Source organism: Myripristis murdjan, chromosome 2, assembly GCF_902150065.1.
Source record: "Myripristis murdjan chromosome 2, fMyrMur1.1, whole genome shotgun sequence".
In the NCBI taxonomy this organism is placed as follows: Eukaryota; Metazoa; Chordata; class Actinopteri; order Holocentriformes; family Holocentridae; genus Myripristis; species Myripristis murdjan.
This window is the reverse complement of record NC_043981.1, coordinates 1435178-1456806: the sequence shown is the minus strand read 5'-3', so window position 1 is coordinate 1456806 and position 21629 is coordinate 1435178. Positions and strand designations below refer to the sequence as shown.

General features: G+C 43.2%; 1 protein-coding gene across 2 annotated transcripts in view; it reads left to right on the top strand.

The window, feature by feature from the left end:
- The window catches only part of LOC115370442 (carcinoembryonic antigen-related cell adhesion molecule 2-like), a 78383-nt gene that overhangs the window by 31714 nt on the left and 25040 nt on the right, over positions 1-21629 (top strand). The window contains exons 3-8 of one of the 2 annotated variants that reach the window (XM_030067477.1): positions 13665-13928; positions 15161-15415; positions 15804-15893; positions 16038-16082; positions 17548-17622; positions 19169-19347. In XM_030067477.1, the coding sequence (XP_029923337.1) occupies positions 13665-13928; positions 15161-15415; positions 15804-15893; positions 16038-16082; positions 17548-17622; positions 19169-19200 (761 nt within the window). In that variant the 3' untranslated portion in view covers positions 19201-19347. Of the gene's footprint in view, positions 1-13664; positions 13929-15160; positions 15416-15803; positions 15894-16037; positions 16083-17547; positions 17623-19168; positions 19348-21629 lie in introns of those variants that run through there. The other variant, XM_030067469.1, reaches the window with a different exon arrangement.

The following is a 21629-nucleotide window of genomic DNA, read 5'->3' as shown; positions in this document are numbered from 1 at the left end:
GGAGGAGGAGCCAGCTGGCGGACCGCAGCGTCCCACAAGGCCTGGACCAGGATCGGCGTTCCATCGCTGTCGCTGAGGTGCACCTGGAAAACAGTCAAACGCAGAACACATTGCAGTCAACGTGTGTATCGAAAATGGCAACCTTCAAGTCCTCCATGAATGATGTCACAACAACAAAGTATGCTGTACTTACACCGTCACGGCTCCACAGCTCCAAACGATCCAGAGGGAGGTGCTCTGCCACAGACACGTAGGGGAGACCTGCCACAAAAGTGAGAAACATCATACATTCCTGTAATAATTAAACTCATGTAAAACATACAAGGTTAATTTCACGATACATCTGTTACAATCGTGCAGATGACCAAAACTAAGACGTACCCATGCGTGCTGCGACACGGCGGAACTCCTGGCGAAACAGCTCCTGCAAGCCAGGCTCGATGTTCAGGCGTGGAGGGAAATCCAGCACAAACACCTACACACAAAAAACATTTAGAATCACATTTATGTTTCTAAACTAAGCACACGAGAAAACACATGCTTACATAGCCTCTAGCTGTGACAGCACGAGACAAAACAATTACTGCCAGCAGCAACTGCAAATTAAACACACCTTTGCCCAGCGGCTGGAGACTGTAGCCAGGAGAGCACCGAAGTCCTGCGCCGCCTCACCGATGTTCCTGCTCGCCGTGAGGTTGTTGCTGGGGGCCAGCACGCAGACCACGTCCGGGGTCCACGGGAGAGCGGCGTGGGACACCTCCGTCCTCAGCTCTGCTGCCTGTGCACCTGGAACAGACAGAAAAGCAAAAGAGAGAGGTACCTCTGGCATGGCGACGAATCCATCCACCATGGGCCGCAGGTGGGAGTCTCCCACGACGAACACCATCTGCAACGACAGAGACACTGCATTAGAACACAGACACCAACCAACCACAACCAACACTGTCTTTCTGAAAAAGAAAAAGAAAAACTAATACCTTCTGGTCCGGCTGCTGGGCTGGAGTGACCAACTTGAAGCTGCGCTGGGTCAGCTTCGAAGTCGGCCATCTCCGCACGCGATGGCGGTAACCGGTACCGCGCCCTGTGTGGTTGACAACAAAGTTAAGGATGATGACACAAAATTCATACATCTTTTCATTACATTTAAACTGCATCAGTTAAACATTAAAAAAAAAAAAAAAAAAAAAAAAAAAAAACTGTTTGATACTTACGAGCAACGAACTCGGGGACAGGCGGCTGGGGGGTCCATGGCTGCGGCTGCGCCATCCTCCGCTTCTGGGCCTGGGCACGCCGGTGGGACTTGGCACGGGGCATCTAAGAATGAAAAACAAAAAAAGTTTTTTCAAAGTTCACAAAGAAACTTTAAAAATCCAAGTGAATCTGTCCCAATCATACTCACAAACAATGCTTTACCAGACAAGGTCAGCCTTCAAATACACAAATGTTTCAACTTACCTTGGCAGTGGGAAATCAACAAATTGTCTGTGTGTGTGTGTGAGTGTGTGTGTGTGTGTGTGTCTCTGTTTGTGTGTGTGTTTGTGTGTGCTTGTGTGTACAAGGAGTAAAAATATGTGTGTGGATTAACAATTACTAATGTGTTTTTTAAGTGGAATAAATGTATCTGTGTAAATTTGGTCTGGATCAGAGGATCACAGATGTAGGTGCAGGTAGCTCGCTGGTAAACCGCAGGTCACTCGCTCTTGACAGAAGCCAAAGCAGGAGAACACCAGATCTCACAGCCAACAGATATGAATCTGTAAATTAAATGATACATATTGCTTGATTTAAAAACATTGTCTAATAGAAAAAAAACATGTTTAAGTGAACAGAACCTTACTCAAAACATTCTGAATACATTTAACTATAGCTCATTTTTAGGCTTTAATTTTAAATCAAGTCTCTCTCTACAACATGGTTCAGACACAAACCAGCATCCATATTATTTTGTTGAAGTAATAGAAAGAAAATGGCCAACACCACAGCTGTGCTGCTCAAAACAGAGACGCATCTTAACAAAGAAAAACCTTTTCCTCTCAAAATCATGATTAACCAGCAAACTGGCATCCTTATTACATTATTTTCTTCCTCATTACACAGAAAGTGGCTGACAACATCTCACAGCTTAGCCATACTGGTGGACACAGGGACACCCAACTAAATACATCACAAACTATGGTTCCTGCACACAGCAAACGACACACACGCCCGCACGGGGGAAAAAATGCAACTATTACAATTAATTATCAATGTTAAATCAAATATTTTCCCTTTTTCACACAAGGAAAATCTTTTCTCTTACAATCATATAAAACCAACCACTAGCACACATACACACAGAAGCCACACACACTCAAATCAAATCAAATCAATAATTCAATAATTTTCCTTTTTCACACAGCAAGAGAAAGTCTTCATTTCAAAATCTGGTTGAACCACACACACTAGGCAAAGAGCAGATAGAGCTCTGTCACAAAGCCACACACACTCAGCTCAAGTACATATCACAAACTCAATTTCATGCAAATAAAGCCTGATATCAAACTACTAAAAAAAGCAGACATACCTGCAACTACTTGTCATCAAGTCCAATAATTTTCCTTTTTCACACACCAAGAATAAGTTTTCCTCTCAAACCAAACACTAGCACAGCTTTGCCTGATACACCAACACCTGCTCTTTGAATGCACACAGAAGCCACACACACTCAGCGACATACATCATAAGCTTAGTTCCATGCAAATAAAACATGATATCAAACTACAAAAAACACACATGCCAGTTTTCATCATCAAGTCCAATAATTTCCCTTTTCACACAGCAAGAGAAAGTTTTCATCTCAAAATCTGGTTGAACCACACACACACACACACACACACACACACACACACACACACACTAGCAAAGCTATGACTATGTCTAGTTAGCCCGCTAGCTAGCACTAGCTTAGCGCGCTAATCTAATTAACCAAATGCCATCAATAAACTTTAAAATTGATCTCACGTTGACGGTAATGCTTCATAATAAATGTTTCAAGTCAAGCACTTGTATCTTAAGAGTTGAGATTATCAAACACAGGTTAGCTTTGCATGTAAAGCTAGGCTGCCCTCCATCCAAAACCAGCAAACACACAGGCCTCGGGCCTACCGGAGGAACGGCTAGCTAGCGCTAGCTTAGCGCGCTAATCTAATTAACCAAATGCCATCAATAAACTTTAAAATTCATCTCACGCCGACAGTAATGCTTCATAATAAACGTTTCAAGTCAACCAGCTGTATCTTAAGAGTTGAGATTATCAAACACAGGTTAGCTTTGCATGTAAAGCTAGGCTGCCCCTCCATCCAAAACCAGCAAACAGCATAAAGACGATACAACAGGCCTCGGGCCTACCGGAGGAACGGCTAGCTAGCGCTAGCTAGCGCTAACGTAGCACGCTAATCTAATCGACCAAATGCCATAAATAAACTTTAAAATTCATCTCACGCCGACGGTAATAAATCTTACAAGTCAACCACTTGTATCTTAAGAGTTGGGGTTATCAAACACAGGTTAGCTTTGCATGTGAAGCTAGGCTGCCCCTCCATCAAAACTCACCAAAAGCACAAGCAAACAGCACAATGCAAAGCACATAATCACTCTCTGAAATATAACATTTTAATGTCGTGTTTTACCTGCGTTATCATCAATCATATCCTCATATTACCACAGAGTAAACACAATAGGCTAACGTTAAGCTAACAAAGATGAAAACAGGTCTTACCTCGGAGGTCTGTGAGAAGAAGTGGGTGGGGCGGACACAGACGCAGGGGGCTTTTAAACGCTGTGGAAAAAAAACGTGCGTGTGCGTGTGTGCGCGTTTCTGCGTGCGTGCCCGTGTGTGTGCGCGCGAATCGCGCGCGTGCATGTGTGCGCGCGTGCGTGCGTACGTGCGTGTGCGTGTGTGTGACATGAGTACTGGCAGCTGAGTCTGACCAAAATGCAGGCAGAGAGACATCCTCATTCAATCCAATGGAGAAATCCATAAAACCCACCCCTGTTTGAGGTGTCACAGCTCGGTCACCGTTTAAGTGACATACTTGATTCAAAGTTTAAACGAGTCACAAGACTTGGATCTATAAATCTCCCATTTACATGATTTTGCTATCTTTTACCGTTTTTGAATTATGGCAGTTTTAGTTTGAAAGTGTTTTCTGCTCCCTCTGAGCTCTTACAATGGGTGTGTATTGCGCATTCCTGAGGCAGCTAGAGTGAGTCACATGTCCAGGCAGAGTGCAGAGCAGAGCACACCAGAGTCAAAAATGTTTAAAAACTCTTCACAGCTCCCACAAACTTGGTCCAATCCACATCAAAACTACATATTTTAGTAGGAATTTTTGTCCTCTTTCCATCTGCATAGTTTTCAAAGCTGTCAGACTTTTACTTTAGACTCCAGGGGCTTAATTAGTGCCAAGTGTCAGCCTTTTCACACCAAACTCCATGGGAAAAAATGAGGTTTTGGCTCTGGCCACTCCGACTTGGAGGGCTTATAAAATCCAAACGATTTGAATTAATAACAAGTTTTTAGCAACTTTTGTTCAGCACTGTGTTCTCTGTCATCTGTTAAATTTTCAAGCCGCTGACATTTACGCCCTGGGAGGAGATAGATTTTGTTCAAAGCGGAATTTTGTGCGTGAACGTGAACATTCCAACGCAAATTGCGGACTTCCTGTTGATTTTAGGTGGGGGGTGTCAGCGCGTGATTTGTAGGGCTTGATGAGACCTACATTTCGGCGTTGGTTTGGTGTTTCTATCACATTCCTGTGGGCCGCAGGGGCTGCCTTTGTGTGCCTAGGTGGCGCTACCGAGCCCATTTTTGCACTCTGGGGGTCCGTTTGTCCATTTAATCAAATTTTTCGCCAGACCTGGCCTGCGTGCCGAATTTGGTGAGGTTTGGAGCATGTTTAGGGGGTCAAATTAAGGCCTAATGACACGAGATAATAATAATAATAATTAAAGCTGCAAGCAGCGTTGGACGGGCCCTCGCCCCCCCGTGCACGTCGGGGACGGCGCGCGTGTCGAAGTGTGGACAATTCGTCCGTTTTTGCCAGTTTTAAGGGTATTTTTCGGTGCTTTTATTTTGAAAGAGTTTTGGGCTTTTATTTTGAAAGGCCGCGGAAGTCCTAGTGTGTGAGCGACAGGAGTACTGGCAGCTGCTCCATGATCACACCAAAATGCAGGCAGACAGAGAAATCCTCATTCAATCCAATGGAGAAATCCATAAAACCCACCCCTGTTTGAGGTGTCACAGCTCGGTCACCGTTTCAGTTACAGACTTGATTAAAAGCTTAAACGAGTCACAAGACTTGGATCTATAAATCTCCCATTTACATGATTTTGCTATTTTTTACCGTTTTTGAGTTATGGCAGTTTTAGTTTGAGAGTGTTTTCTGCTCCCTCTGAGCTCTTACAATGGGTGTGTATTGCGCATTCCTGAGGCAGCTAGAGTGAGTCACATGTCCAGGCAGAGTGCAGAGCAGAGCACACCAGAGTCAAAAATGTTTGAAAACTCTTCATAGCTCCCACAAACTTGGTCCAATCCACATCAAAACTACATATTTTTGTAGGATTTTTCGTCCTCTTTCCATCTGCATAGTTTTCAAAGCCGTCAGACTTTTACTTCAGACTCCAGGGGCTTAATTAGTGCCAAGTGTCAGCCTCTTCACACCAAACTCCATGGGAAAAAATGAGGTTTTGGCTCTGGCCACTCCGACTTTGAGGGCTTATAAAATCCAAGCTAATCGAGTAATGACGGAGTTTTTAGCAACTTTTGTTAAGCACTGTGTCCTCTGTCATCTATTAAATTTTCAAGCCGCTGACATTTACGCCCTGGGAGGAGATAGATTTTGTTCAAAGCGGAATTTTGGGCGAGAACGTGAACATTCCAACGCAAATTGCGGACTTCCTGTTGGTTATAGAGGGGGGGTGTCAGCGCGTGATTTGTAGGGCTTGATGAGAGCTACATTTCGGCGTTGGTTTGATGTTTCTATCACATTCCTGTGGGCCGCAGCAGCTGCCTTTGTGTCCCTAGGTGGCGCTACCGAGCCCATTTCTGCACTTAGGGGGTCCGTTTGTCCATTTTATCAAATTTTTCGCCAGACCTGATGTATGTGCCGAATTTGGTGAGTTTTTGAGCATGTTTAGGGGGTCAAATTAAGGTTTACTTGGACGTAATAATAATAAGAAGAAGAAGAAGATTAAAGCTGCAAGCAGCGTTGGACGGGCCCTCGCCCCCCCCCCGTGCACGTCGGGGACAGCGCGCGTGTCGAAGTGCAGACAATTCGTCCATTTGTGGCAATTTTAAGGGTATTTTTCAGAGCTTTTATTGTGAAAGAGTTTTGGGCTTTTATTTTGAAAGGCCGCGGAAGTCCTAGTGTGTGACCGACAGGACTACTGGCAGCTGCTGCATGATCACACCAAAATGCAGGCACACACACTCACTCACTCACTCACACAAACACACACATACACACGTGCGCACGCACACACACACACACACACACACACACACACACACACACACACACACACACACACACACACACACACACACACAACGCCAACAAAAACCCACTGGTAGTACATTCGCTGCTGGTGCCTCTCTGGCCACTAGCAGCGCCCCTCCAGCAGATGGCGCCCTTAGCATGTCCTAGTGTCTGACTGACTTGAGTAGTGGCAGCTGTGGCATGATCACACCAAAATGCAGGCAGACAGAGAAATCCTCATTCAATCCAGTGGAGAAATCCATAAAACCCACCCCTGTTTGAGGTGTCACAGCTCGGTCACCGTTTGAGTTACAGACTTGATTCAAAGCTTAAACGAGTCACGAGACTCGGATCTATAAATCTCCCATTTACATGATTTTGCTATCTTTTACCGTTTTTGAGTTATGGCAGTTTTAGTTTGAGAGTGTTTTCTGCTCCCTCTGAGCTCTTACAATGGGTGTGTATTGCGCATTCCTGAGGCAGCTAGAGTGAGTCACATGTCCAGGCAGAGTGCAGAGCAGAGCACACCAGAGTCCAAAATGTTTGAAAACTCTTCACAGCTCCCACAAACTTCGTCCAATCCACATCAAAACTACATATTTTTGTAGGAATTTTTGTCCTCTTTCCATCTGCATAGTTTTCGAAGCCGGCAGACTTTTACTTTAGACTCCAGGGGCTTAATTAGTGCCAAGTGTCAGCCTATTCACACCAAACTCCATGTGAAAAAATGAGGTTTTGGCTCTGGCCACTCCGACTTTGAGGGCTTATAAAATCCAAACGAATCGAGTAATGACGGAGTCTTTAGCAACTTTTGTTCAGCACTGTGTCCTCTGTCATCTGTTAAATTTTCAAGCCACTGACATTTACGCCCTGGGAGGAGATAGATTTTGTGCAAAGCGGAATTTTGGCGAGAACGTGAACATTCCAACGCAAATTGCGGACTTCCTGTTGGTTTTAGGTGGGGGGCCAGAGCACGAAAGTTGTCGGGCTTGATGAGTTCTACATTTCGGCATTGGTTTGGTCTTTCTATCACATTCCTGTGGGCCGCAGCGGCTGCCTCCGTGTCCCTAGGTGGCGCTACCGAGCCCATTTTTGCACCTTGGGGGTCTGTTTGTCCATTTTATCAAATTTTTCGCCAGACCTGGCCTGCGTGCCGAATTTGGTGAGTTTTTGAGCATGTTTAGGGGGTCAAATTAAGCCTCAAAGAGACGTATAAATAATAAGAAGAAAGAAACCTTACAAATACAATAGGGCTTCGCGCTGTTCCAGCGCTCGGGCCCTAAAGAAAGAAACGAAGCAAAAACAATAGGGCTTCGCACTGTTCCAGTGCTCGGGCCCTAATTAAAGCTGCAAGCAGCGTTGGACGGGCCCTCGCCCCCCCGTGCATGTTGGGGACGGCGCGCGTGTCGAAGCGCAGACAATTCGTCCGTGTGTTCCAGCTTTAAGGGTATTATTCGGGGCTTTTATTTTGAAAGAGTTTTGGGCTTTTATTTTGAAAGGCCGCGGAAGTCCTAGTGTGTGACCAACAGGACTACTGGCAGCTGCTGCATGATCACACCAAAATGCAGGCACACACACTCACTCACTCACTCACTCACACAAACACACACACACACACACACACACATACGCACGTGCACACACACACACGTGCACACACACACACACACACACATACACACACACGACGCCAACAAAAACCCGCTGGTAGTACATTCGCTGCTGGTGCCCCTCTGGCCACTAGCAGTGCCCCTCCAGCAGATGGCGCCCTTAGCATGTCCTAGTGTGTGACTGACTTGAGTAGTGGCAGCTGTGGCATGATCACACCAAAATGCAGGCAGACAGAGAAATCCTCATTCAATCCAGTGGAGAAATCCAGAAAACCCACCCCTGTTTGAGGTGTCACAGCTCGGTCACCGTTTGAGTTACAGACTTGATTCAAAGTTTAAACGAGTCATGAGACTCGGCTCTATAAATCTCCCATTTACATGATGTTGCTATCTTTTACCGTTTTTGAGTCATGGCAGTTTTAGTTTGAGAGTGTTTTCTGCCCCCTCTGAGCTCTTACAATGGGTGTGTATTGCGCATTCCTGAGGCAGCTAGAGTGAGTCACATGTCCAGGCAGAGTGCAGAGCAGAGCACACCAGAGTCCAAAATGTTTGAAAACTCTTCACAGCTCCCACAAACTTGGTCCAATCCACATCAAAACTACATATTTTAGTAGGAATTTTTGTCCTCTTTCCATCTGCATAGTTTTCAAAGCCGTCAGACTTTTACTTTAGACTCCAGGGGCTTAATTAGTGCCAAAAGTCAGCCTTTTCACACCAAACTCCATGGGAAAAAATGAGGTTTTGGCTCTGGCCACTCCGACTTTGAGGGCTTATAAAATCCAAACGATTTGAATTAATAACAAGTTTTTAGCAACTTTTGTTCAGCAATGTGTCCTCTGTCATCTGTTAAATTTTCAAGCCGCTGACATTTACGCCCTGGGAGGAGTTAGATTTTGTTCAAAGCGGAATTTTGTGCGTGAACGTGAACATTCCAACGCAAATTGCGGACTTCCTGTTGATTTTAGGTGGGGGGTGTCAGCGCGTGATTTGTAGGGCTTGATGAGACCTACATTTCGGCGTTGGTTTGGTGTTTCTATCACATTCCTGTGGGCCGCAGGGGCTGCCTTTGTGTGCCTAGGTGGCGCTACCGAGCCCATTTTTGCACTCTGGGGGTCCGTTTGTCCATTTTATCAAATTTTTCGCCAGACCTGGCCTGCGTGCCGAATTTGGTGAGGTTTGGAGCATGTTTAGGGGGTCAAATTAAGGCCTAATGACACGAGATAATAATAATAATAAAAAACAGTACAAATACAATAGGGCTTCGCGCTGTTCCAGCGCTCGGGCCCTAAAAAACAGTACAAATACAATAGGGCTTCGCGCTGTTCCAGCGCTCGGGCCCTAAAAACGAAGCAATTACAATAGGGCTTCGCGCTGTTCCAGCGCTCGGGCCCTAATTAGGGGTTTAAGGTTTAAGAGCTTGAAACCGTGTTGCTTTTGTGCTGGTTCATTATGGGTCCATGGGTCCAAGGGTCCAACGAAGCTGCAGGAACCCTCGTGTTTTGTTCACATTCTTTTCTGTTTTCTGACGTTTCTCTGCTAAAAGAGTTCATGCACCAGCGTCTGACCCAAAAACACAAAAACACAAAAACCCACATTAACATGTGGATTGCAAATTCCACCCACTACTCAGCCACGAAAACTGACACTCACTGACTGAAACATTGCACAGCACTGAATCAGCGCTTTTAAGAGTTTTTAATGATAACTTTTTAGCTACTGACCCTGGTCACTGTGCTGTCCCTGTACTGTTAGATTTAACTGCAGCAATTGACACAGTGGACCGTGAAATCGTGATTGCTCGTTTGGAGCAGTGGGTGGGCATCAGGGGCACAGCACTTGAATGGTTCAGGTCTTACTTGTCACATCAGACCTTCTGTGTCAGCCTTGATGACTCGGTGTCCTCTACTGCTCCTCTCTCATGTGGGGTTCCACAGGGCTCTGTGCTTGGCCCTCTTTTATTTTCCCTCTATCTACTCCCACTTGGTTCCATTCTCAGGAAACATGGTATTTCCTTTCTCTGCTATGCGGATGACAGTCAGATCTATGTCCCCTTAAAAGGTCTGACTCCTTCTGTGTTAAACCATTGTTAAGTGTTTACATGAACTTAAAGCCTGGATGTCTTTAAATTTTCTGAATTTTAATGAAAAAAAGGCACTTCTGTGACCACTTCTGGGTTCTCTGGCACAGTATCACAAGCCAATTGTAAAAAATCTGGGGGTAAAAGTGGACACAGAGCTTAAATTTGACAGCCAGATTAAAGCTGTGGTGAAGTCAAGCTTTTTCCAGTTAAGGCAACTGGCAAAAATTAAACCTGTCCTTCAGAGACAGCAATTTCAAACTGTAATCCACGCCTTTGTGACCACTCGGCTGGATTACTGTAATTTGTTTTATATGGGGATTAGTGGGTCCTGCTAGTCTTCAACTGGTACAAAATGCTGCTGCACGTCTTTTAACTGGCACAAGCAAGTATGAGCACATTTCACCCATTTTAGCTTCACTCCACTGGCTACCTGTCCGTTTTAGGATTCATTTTAAAATTCTTTTATTTGCTTTTAAAGCCTTGAATGGCCTTGCCCCACCCTACCTCTCAGAGCTGCTGCTCCCCTACTCTCCCAGCCGCTCTCTCAGGTCAGCTGACCAGCTGCTCCTGACAGTGCCTAAAGCTAGGCTAAAGCTCAGAGGGGAATGAGCTTTTGCTGTTGCAACTCCAAAACTTTGGAATGGATTGCCACTGCACATTAGGCAGGCCTCCTCACTGTCTCATTTTAAAACCCTTCTTAAAACCCACCTCTTTTCTTTGGCTTTTGACACCATGTAGGGTTTTGATTTGATGATTTATGTTTTTATGTGTGCATGTTTTTGTTTTTTATTCTGTACAGGAAGTGCATTTTAAATTATTTAATTTTTTTTCTATTTAAATTATTTTATTTTATCTTATTTTATCGTGTTATCCTATTGTGTATTTTACCTTTTATTCTGCTTCTATTGTGGTATCTTGTGTTTTATCTTGTTGTGCAGCACTTTGGAAAACACTGTGTTTGTTAAAATTGTGCTATATAAATAAAGTGGATTGGATTGGATTGGACCTGAAGGTGGCATTGTAGTTATCAGGTTGACGTTTTTGCAGTTATCTCAAACGCTTTGGGCCACTTCCATCACTCACTTCCATCTTTGCTCAAATGCTCTTCTGCTCTAAAAATGATAAATTGTGACATCTTGCCTGAAACTGCTGGGCCAATTGTTCATTCATTCATTCATCTTCTGAACCGCTTATCCTCACTAGGGTCACAGGGGGGTGCTGGAGCCTATCCCAGCACACATAGGGCGAAGGCAGTGAAACACCCTGGACAGGTCGCCAGTCCATCACAGGGCAGACAGACAAACACTGACATTCACACACACAGTCACACCTAGGGGCAATTTAGCTTCTCCAATTCACCTAACCTGCATGTCTTTGGACGGTGGGAGGAAACCCACGCAGACACGGGGAGAACATGCAAACTCCACACAGAAAGGACCTTGGGTGGGAATCGAACCCAGGACCTTCTCACTGTGAGGCGACAGTGCTAACCACTGCACCACCGTGCCGCCCGGGGCCAATTGTTCCAAAACTTAATCAAGATCATCTATAGAATTCACGAATCTTAAATAAAAGAAATATCAATATGCCAATCTGTTTCAATCATACAAGCTAGGGATGCAAATTATCGATTAATTAATTAACCGATAGTTGATCCACCTTATCGATCGATTATTGATTGATAAGCGGAAAAAGCAATTTTCATTGTTTTTTTCGTGATAGGGAAGGTCTCGGGGCCACATAAATACTGTCCCATGCATTAAACCTGTGATAAATGGAGAAATGCACACAGCATTTCCAAGAAATGTTGCTGCACCACAGACGGATGCAAGGAGACTCATGTTTCACTGCACACTCTTCCAAAAGAAACACTCGTTACAGACCAGTGGCTGATGGTCATTTTTTCCTGGGTCCTGCAGGATTTCAGTTCAAATTTCCTCATCTGTTCGGCTCATTTCAGCACCGACTGTTATATCAGCCTGACACAATCCAATGCCAGTTTGGCAAAGAAACTACAAAGTCGAGCTCAAACATGTACGGTCGTACAACATCACGCTCAGCGGCAGCCATGACAATCATACATAATATAGATCTATACAAGATGATAATTCCTGTTTACCGGTGAGTACAGTTGGGTATACCTCCAGGGGAAAGGCAAAAGAGAGGAGCTGTGAAACTATATTTAGCAGACCACAGGTACTCCATAAAACCACAAATACATCCTACAGGGAAATCAACAGTTCAAATAAAACCCTGGAGAAGTGCACAGCATGGGGCCTTTAAAGTACAAGCACATATCGTGCATTTGGCGTCTTTGTCATCATTTATCAACTTAAAATAGTCCCACACTCCACTCCGTTTTGACCGCCTCATGTTTGTTTTGTTCTCTTGTGTGCATCCCGGTATGTCTGGCGTCAGCACTCAGTACAAAGACACCCTCGCATGGACTGGCGGGGCACTACTACCCCCGTTCCAATGGACAGCAGAATGTTCAATTAATTGCAATCAATTTAATTTAATCAAGTAAATTCTTATCAATAATTAATTGATAATCAATTAATTGTTTGCATCCCTAATACAAGCCAATCACTTCTTATCAAATTAGCACACAAATTTTGCAATAACACATGAATGTGTTGGGATATCAACCTGAAATTTGAGAAATTTGTTTGGGTTTCACTAAGCTTATGTATTAAATGCACAAATTATGTCTGCCAGAACTATTTGAGTTGGTTCAACAATTAAAATGATAAATAAAACCACAAGCAGCAATGGATGGGATCCAAGCAGATCAAGTAGTCTTCAACTAAATGTGAAGTTCAGAAGAATTTAAATGTGAAAACAATCCAGGTGTTCAAAGGAACAATGCTTCGATGTTAGCCTTAGTTTTTATGCTGGGCACATAAAAAAGATGGAAAATGTAAAAATAAAAGGCAGTGGTCCACTGGATGTGAACGCACAGCCCTCGGGTTTAGGGGCCAGCACTTTGTCCACTGTATTATATCCTTAGCTGTGAAAACTCCTTGTTGGTGGGATCAATACAAGAGACAATGTTTAAGAAAGTCCAACTGGTACTTGCCTCAAAACAATATTTGGTCTGTACTGCCTTCACCTACTAATCAACGACATATGGCTTCAACTCAGTTTGTTGAGTTGATAATATTCAGAACTCCAAGTTGAGCCTAAATTGGCTCAAAATTCTAATGCCTCTCTGTTATAAAGACATTTTGTCCTGTGGGTACTTGCACAAGCAATGTTACCATAACTAATAAAAGGGTTCATCATTGTGTAATAAAAAATAACACTAGTTCTTCTGTGTATCAAGGTCTGATTTTACCAATCATGCCAATACTTGTAGTTATTTTAGATGATATGTACAGTGTGTGAGCTTTCCAAGTTATTGATACATCTGTGAGAGAGACTGAAAAAAAGGAAATCTGTTTTCTCCACCAACAGAGAAAGTCCCAAAGCCCACGGTGGGGGTGCGGCCACTGTCTTGTTCTTCTACTTCGTCCTCATGCACCCTGAGCTGTGAAGGAGGGACCCCAGAGGCTGAACCAATCACCTACAGTTGGAGGCGAGATGAAGGAAAATGGACTCAGTCAAGTAAACTGATGAACATCACCAAGGATGACCACCATGTTAAAAAGTTCTCCTGCCAGATGAAGAACCCAGTTAGTGTGGAGGAGAGTGACCCAAGGAAGAATCCATTCTACCCAGGTATGAAGTTTACTCTGCACTGTGACTTGACTAAAGGTTTAACATTTTGTTAGCACACATTCAACATTAGCTGTTCTAAAGGTTTTGGAGTTTTGGGCTTTGAACTTGTGGACTGGCATCCAGACTTGTTAAAAATTGTAACTTTGAACAAATTTATATGAGTCTTTATACCATGGGGGCTGCATGGCCCAGGAAGCAGTGCAGTCGTCTGGTAATCCTAAGGGTTCTGGACTTCTCTCCTCCACAATGTGTGTCAGAGTGTCCCTGAGCAAGACACTGAACCCCCAACCGCTCCTGATAGGCAGCATGGCACCCTGCATGGCAGCCTCTGTGATCAGTGTGTGTGTGTGTGTGTGTGTGTGGGTGTATGCATGAATGGGAAGCAAACATTGTAAAGCTCCTTGAGTTGTTGGTAGACTAGAAAAGCGCTATAGAAATACATTCTCTTTACCAAGCTGTCTGTCAGAGTTTTAGTTGTAAATTATGTCTGTCAGAACTATTTGAGTTGGTTCAACAATTAAAATGATAAATAGAACCACAAGCAGCAATGGATGGGATCCAAGCAGATCAAGTAGTCTTCAACTAAATGTGAATTTCAGAAGAATTTAAATGTGAAAACAATCCAGGTGTTCAAAGGAACAATGCTTCGATGTTAGCCTTAGTTTTTATGCTGGGCACATAAAAAAGATGGAAAATGTAAAAATAAAAGGCAGTGGTCCACTGGATTGGAACGCACAACCCTCGGGTTTAGGGGCCAGCACTTTGGCCACTGTATTATATCCTTAGCTGTGAAAACTCCTTGTTGGTGGGATCAATACAAGAGACAATGTTTAAGAAAGTCCAACTGGTACTTGCCTCAAAACAATATTTGGTCTGTACTGCCTTCACCTACTAATCAACGACATATGGCTTCAACTCAGTTTGTTGAGTTGATAATATTCAGAACTCCAAGTTGAGCCTAAATTGGCTCAAAATTCTAATGCATCTCTGTTATAAAGACATTTTGTCCTGTGGGTACTTGCACAAGCAATGTTACCATAACTAATAAAAGGGTTCATCATTGTGTAATAAAAAATAACACTAGTTCTTCTGTGTATCAAGGTCTGATTTTACCAATCATGCCAATACTTGTAGTTATTTTAGATGATATGTACAGTGTGTGAGCTTTCCAAGTTATTGGTACATCTGTGAGAGAGACTGAAAAAAAGGAAATCTGTTTTCTCCACCAACAGAGAAAGTCCTAAAGCCCACAGTGGTACTGAATTGTTCTCACACCCCGTCCGTCTGCACACTGCTCTGTAATGGAGGGACCCCAGAGGCTGAACCAATCACCTACAGTTGGAGGCGAGATGGAGGAAAATGGTCTCAGTCAAGTAAATTGATTGAAATCACCGAGGCTGACCACCATTATGAACATATATTCTGCCAGATGAAGAACCCAGTTAGTGTGGAAGAGAGTGACCCATGGAAGAATCCATTCTACCCAGGTATGTAGTTTACTCGGCACTGGGAGATCAATAAAGATTTGACATTTTGTCAGCTCACATATGCAGGATTAGCCATTATTAAAGTTTTTTGGGGTTAGGGTTTGGGGCTTTGACGCTTTGTTTTTTGTCTTTCAGCTCAGATCAGATTTTCAAAAAGCCCTTGAAAGGTTTTAGCCGTGACTTTGCACAAAAACAGTTTCTAAAATAGTTCTTACCCCTGGGTAAAAATTTGGACTCACATTGGCACTAAACATATCTATCTATCTATCTATCTATCTATCTATATATGTATAGATATAGATATAAAATATAGAAATTTGGATTGACTTTGAAGGAAAAATAACACCTTTTTGACTTGTGACATTGACTTAGCCTTGTTTTTAAACAGATCCTCCAGTTCGCCCTATTGTGGGTGGGGTGTTAGCGGCTGTTGTTGTTGCTGTTGGTGCAGCAGCGGTGGTTGGTTTTCTGAAACGTGGTAAGACTTTTGATTTGTTTTAGGTATTCACACCTGAGTTTCTACAATTCAAAGTTCCTAGTCAACACCTGCAACCATGGTGTGTGTGTGTGTGTGTGTGTGTGTGCTGGTATTAACAGTGTGTGTGCTTGTGTTTCATTTCAGATGCTATAAAACAAAAGATCTCTAACAGAAATGGCAGTCCTCGAGGTAAGCTTTTCCCATAAAAGCATTGAAATAAAAACATGTTAATGTGAAATTTTTCTCTTTCTCTGTGGAGAAAATAACAACAGGACATGGAAAAGGTCACAGGGTGGAAACACAATCATTTTCATCAAAAGAAAAGTAAAGAGGGAGTAGCTTGAAAAAATTATGGAAGCATTTAGTTTTGGTCTTAGTTTTCTTTGGTGCTTGGACATAAGCAAAAACAGCTCAGGAGTTAGCACTCAGCTGCAGTACAAACAGCTCTTTCAAAGGGTTTGAATCAACCATGAGAGGGCCTTGATCATATACAGTCATAACTGTGCACAAAAATGTATGCTGATAAACTCAGTTTAATACAATACACACACACACACACACACACACACACACACACCAAGTTGATTGAATGGGAAAACTTTAGGTTTTGCCTGTCAGTCTGTGGATGCAGACCCTCACAGGAGTTTGACGTAGCAAATATCAACTTGCACTCTCTGAAAAGAAAAGGCCACTTTGGTTGCAGTCTAAACAGCTCTGCCTTCACTAAGGTTCTGAAAAAGCACAGTCAGGTCAGCTCTGGTTTCAAACGACGAGAGAGTGAGAGAGAGAGAGAGAGAGAGAGAGAGAGAGAGAGAGAGACAGAGAAAGAGAGAGAGAGAGAGAGAGAGAGAGAGAGAGAGAGAGAGAGAGAGAAGCAGCTTTTTAGTGGTTTTGAATCATCATAACCACAAGAGGTCCTTCATCATAGTCATAACTGTGCACAAAAATATTAGACTGACAAATCCAGTAGACACACACACACACACACACACACACACACACGCACACACACACACACACACACACACACACACACTCACGAAAAAATGCAGCATAACGTTTATGTTTGACCCCAAGATTGTCACTCTGGATGGTTAAGTGTAAATCAGTCAAACAGGCCTCTTCCTTGTACCAGTCAGTTAAGACTGGATCCAAACACGTTTGTTTTTGTTGTGAAAGAAATTATGTACTCATTCTTAACAATCATGTATCTGCTTTTACTTCTCATTAAAGTCATCTAACCACTTTTTTCATACTCATGTATGTTGTAAATTCACATTTTGTTAGGAGAGTTTCTACCAGTGTTTAGCTTACTGTGTCTGGTGTGCGGGAAACTTTTTTGTTTTGGCCCACAGTCTTGTCACCATGGGGCGCACTGGATGCCACATTCAGTCACATCTGGCCAAAGCCCTTCCTCCCCCGCTCATATTTTCCCTAGTGGTATGAGCTCTGCCTCTTCTGACACATGATTGGTTCCATTCATGTGCCAATAGCCAATTCGAAACTGCCCCTGATGTGACTGAGCTGAAGTGAATGTGGCAATGCTATGGTTTCTCCTGGCGAGCTAGTTTGATATTATAGAGCAAAATGGACAGTGGCAATGCAATAAGAGAGGGAGGGTGATTACTGATTGATTGATTTTTTTCCCTATAAGGTGGAGATCCTGCCAGATCCTCAGGAGTAACGCCTCATGAGGAGCAGCCCATAATGAGCTCTGATAAAATGACAGGTGCAACACAAACAATCCAAAAGTGCATAACAATTAAATACAACACATCTTTATTCTTGAAACACAATTGGCTAGCTCTTGAAACGTGACCCCCTTCTGGCTGCACTATTCAATAATGATTGTGGGTAATGTTTGTTAGTTCTTTGATGGTGGTTTGGTCATAGTCATATCACTCAGTGAAATAACACTAAAGAACTGGTTCAATAAATAACCTAGGTGTTTTACTGAGGCCTAAACGTTGATTTGCTGTTGGCTCATTATTCTGCGATTCCCAGCCTGGCTGATTTTCTCAGTCCAGCTCTGCTGCTGTTTGTCAAACTGAGCTCCTGCAGGTTCTTCAGTTGTTTTTAACCCATTATAGCCCTAATTACAGCCCTGACTATTCAGAATTTAGGAAAGCCAAATATGTAACCACGAGGTATAACAGGTACTCTCCCCATATTCTTTGAATTAGCCTACACTAGCAACATTGATATTGATGGTGTACTCCTGTTTCCATATTGCAATATTAAAGCGCAAAGAGAGGCTTTGACTGCTCTCTCTTTTCTTAAAGAATTCCATGACACAGCTATGGTCAGGAGAAGCCTGACCACAGTTAAATATAGAACAACTTCAGTAACTAATCCAGTCAATGTGGGGGATTTGCCTGCAAATTCAACAAAGCACATGTACGTTTTGTCACTGATATTGCCACCTCCTCTGGAGCTCTCACAACCCTTTACAGCAGAGACAAAATGAAAAACTGGCAGAGCCACACTTTAGTCAGTAAAACCATTGCACAGCTACAATCCAGTACCTCTGGGCGCATTCATGCTCCTGCTTTGCCCCACATTTACATTTAAGAGGTTAAAGTGCTCAGCAGATGATGGTCATTCCTGTTAGTCTGGCTTTTGATCCACCTGAAGATGATTTTCCTGGCTCTGCAGAGGCGCCGTGAGCTGGAGATTTCCTCCAGGGAGGGCACCTGAACCAGACTACAGGATTTTCTTCTCAATTATAAATGACAATAAAAACTTGAAGCAGCAGATATTTAGTGTTTGAATCCAGGGCCACATTACACACACATAACAACCACTGTCTTTAAGGAAAAAAACATCAAAAGACCAAGCACAGGCAGACACAGTTTTTTTGCACTAAAGAGAATTAATATTCCCATGGTATTTTGATGCCAAAACAAACATGGAAGACATATGGCTTCATTTTTAGTTGTATGGTTTGCTGCTACAAATCTGCCTACATCTTCAACTCCCCTGGACAACCCAGGACTCTGCCTGAGCTCACGTCATTGCCAAACTGGCCTTGAAAATCATGTGGTCTGGCCCTGCCTATCATTGGACAGCTTCTTCCTGGGTCCAAGCGTCCCCCGACTACATTAAGTCAGGGAGGACGCTGTTACACATGGATTGCCTCGTTCAGTATGGGGTTTATGAGGAACACTGGAGCACTGTGATTCTCAGTCTGTGTGGGTAGTTTCCTGTTGTGTTTATGAAAAGTGGAGAAGCTGCTATACAATTTCACAACTGTTGGTGTGTTTGTGTTTTTACAGGAAGTCCATCAGAAGTTCTAACCAAGCTCTAACTAACCGATCATGAAGCACACCAAAATGAAGATGGGAGGTCAGATGGACAACAACCAAGTGACAACAACAACAACAAACTATTTTCACAGCAGCCATTTTGACATGAAACAGCAGGGTAAAGCAGGGCAGCTTCTATGCCGCCCACTGATCAGACGGTTCCTTTTACTGATGTTTAATATCATAGCAGATCTTTGTAACATCATGGAAACACCAGAACTAAAAATACAGACAGACAGTGTGGAAGCTACTTTAATCAAAAGGCTGCAAGCAGTAACAATGCATAAGCTAAATAATCAAGACTGTTATGTGATTTAACTAAAAATAAGGCTTGTATGCTAGCCAGGGCACCTTTTTTTTTCTTTGACTTTTGATGGACCCTTAACTGATGTCGACGTCAGTTAATGACGTTGACCTTTCGACGGGTCGACCTTTACGTTAATGCCCTGTTGTATGCATGACATGAACTTTTTAAAAGAGATAAAGTTAAGATCGGGCCTTAATACAATGGTGTCAGGGCTAGTCTGAACTTGGTATGAATTTGGTCTGAACTTGTGCAGAGCTCGTCTCAGCTGGTTTGAACCGGTCAGAACTGGTCTGGGAAGACATGGCGGCATCCAGGGGAAAGTCCCAATGATGACATTATTTTAGGCCCGTAAAATAGCCCAAACAGGATAGATAGAGGGTTGTTCTTCTGTTCCATTGTCAAAACTGGGAGGGCCCTTTAAACAATATAAAAAACGTTGTGTAAGTGGACTGGAGTCAGTTCTCTCGAGGGACGGCTCCTGGGAGGACTCCTGTTGAAGATCTTCAACAGAAAATAAAGGCTGCATGCTCCAGACCCTGCCTGAGTTTTTTGGTACCTGTTGTTTTTCTAGGCCTAATTTGACCATCTTGTGGACATATTTGCCACATCAACAGACAGTATAAATACAAATAAAATGTTTGTTTACATCACATCATTCAGGAAATAAAATGTAACTTCATTTCAACACCAAAATAAAACGATACAAACCACTTTGCCTGCTTGCCGATCAATGAGGGAGTTCAAGTTCAACACTCCTGGTGAGGTAATCTTCACAGTATTTTGTATTTATCATGAACTCTTCCAAACCTGTTATGTCTCCCACACATGTGGGCAAAAGAGAGACAGCACACCCGCTAGAGGCTCGACACTTCAACCATCCTTGCCAAGGCTTCCTTCCGCAATGACGTATAGGACAAAACAAACAAACAAACAAACAAACAAAAAAAACAAACAAATCCAGGACGTTTTAACCAAACTTAGCAAGCATCACCTAGTGGTCAATGTCTGCAATTACAGCTTCTATCCACAGACAGTAAGGCTCAGCAACAGCCAGCCAGTCTGCATCTTGACTGTATATACTGCAGCTGAGGGTTTTGTAAATGTACATGGTCTGAATGTGTGTGTGTGTGTGTGTGTGTGTGTGTGTGTGTGTGTGTGTGTGTGTGTGTGTGTAATTTTGTGCATTTGTATGAATATAAGTGTAAAAATTCTGTGTCAATAATTCTGTTGTACTGTTGTACATTCTTACCTGTATTGCTGTGTGGGTGTTTTATATTGTCCACAGTGGCCAGGCCACAAGTTTTTCAGGCATTTAAATGCACTGCCTGTGATTTTATGACAGTAACCTCCTTAGGCTTGATGTTGATGATAATTTTGTTATCCTGTTCCTGTGTTAGCATCAGTGTTGGGCAGTAGCGGCATTACAAGTAGCATCATTACAAGTTAAACTACATTTCTCAGTAGCGTGGTCGTAATGTCGCTGTTTTCTAAATCAAATAGCTTTTAACTAGTGAAACTATTTTACTGATCAAATAGCGCGGTAGGGGCGTATTCAACGACAACACGATCTGTAACGTTGTGTGACGTTGTCTCATTAAATGATCTGTTTGGTCGTAACGTTTTGTAACAGAGAGCAACATGCCTCAGACGTAGTTTTCCTCCGTTTTGTGGGCGTGTCAGAGATGTTATCCAATCAGCATCAACCTGTATTTAAGCCTCTGCCATTTAAAATGATAGTGCTCCATTATACAAGGATACAAGGATGTTTATTGGTCATTATACAACAGGTTGTATAGTGAAATTAAAGTGTGCTTCCCTCTTGATTGATTAATTGATTGTATAAAAAATAAAATTATTAAACATGGAGGAGTGCAGATGGTGCGTTCAGTAGTCTCACAGCCTGAGGGAAGAAGCTGCTCTGTAGTCTGGTGGTACGGCAGCGAATACTTCTGTATCTTTTGCCTGATGGCAGCAGGGTGAACAGGCTGTGGCTGGGGTGGGTGTTGTCTTTTAGGATCCTTTTGGCTCTGCGCAGGCACCTCACCTCCCCGATATCACTGATGCTTGGTAGATGGGTTCCAATGATGTTTTGGGCAGTTTTAATCACTCGTTGCAGAGTCTTCC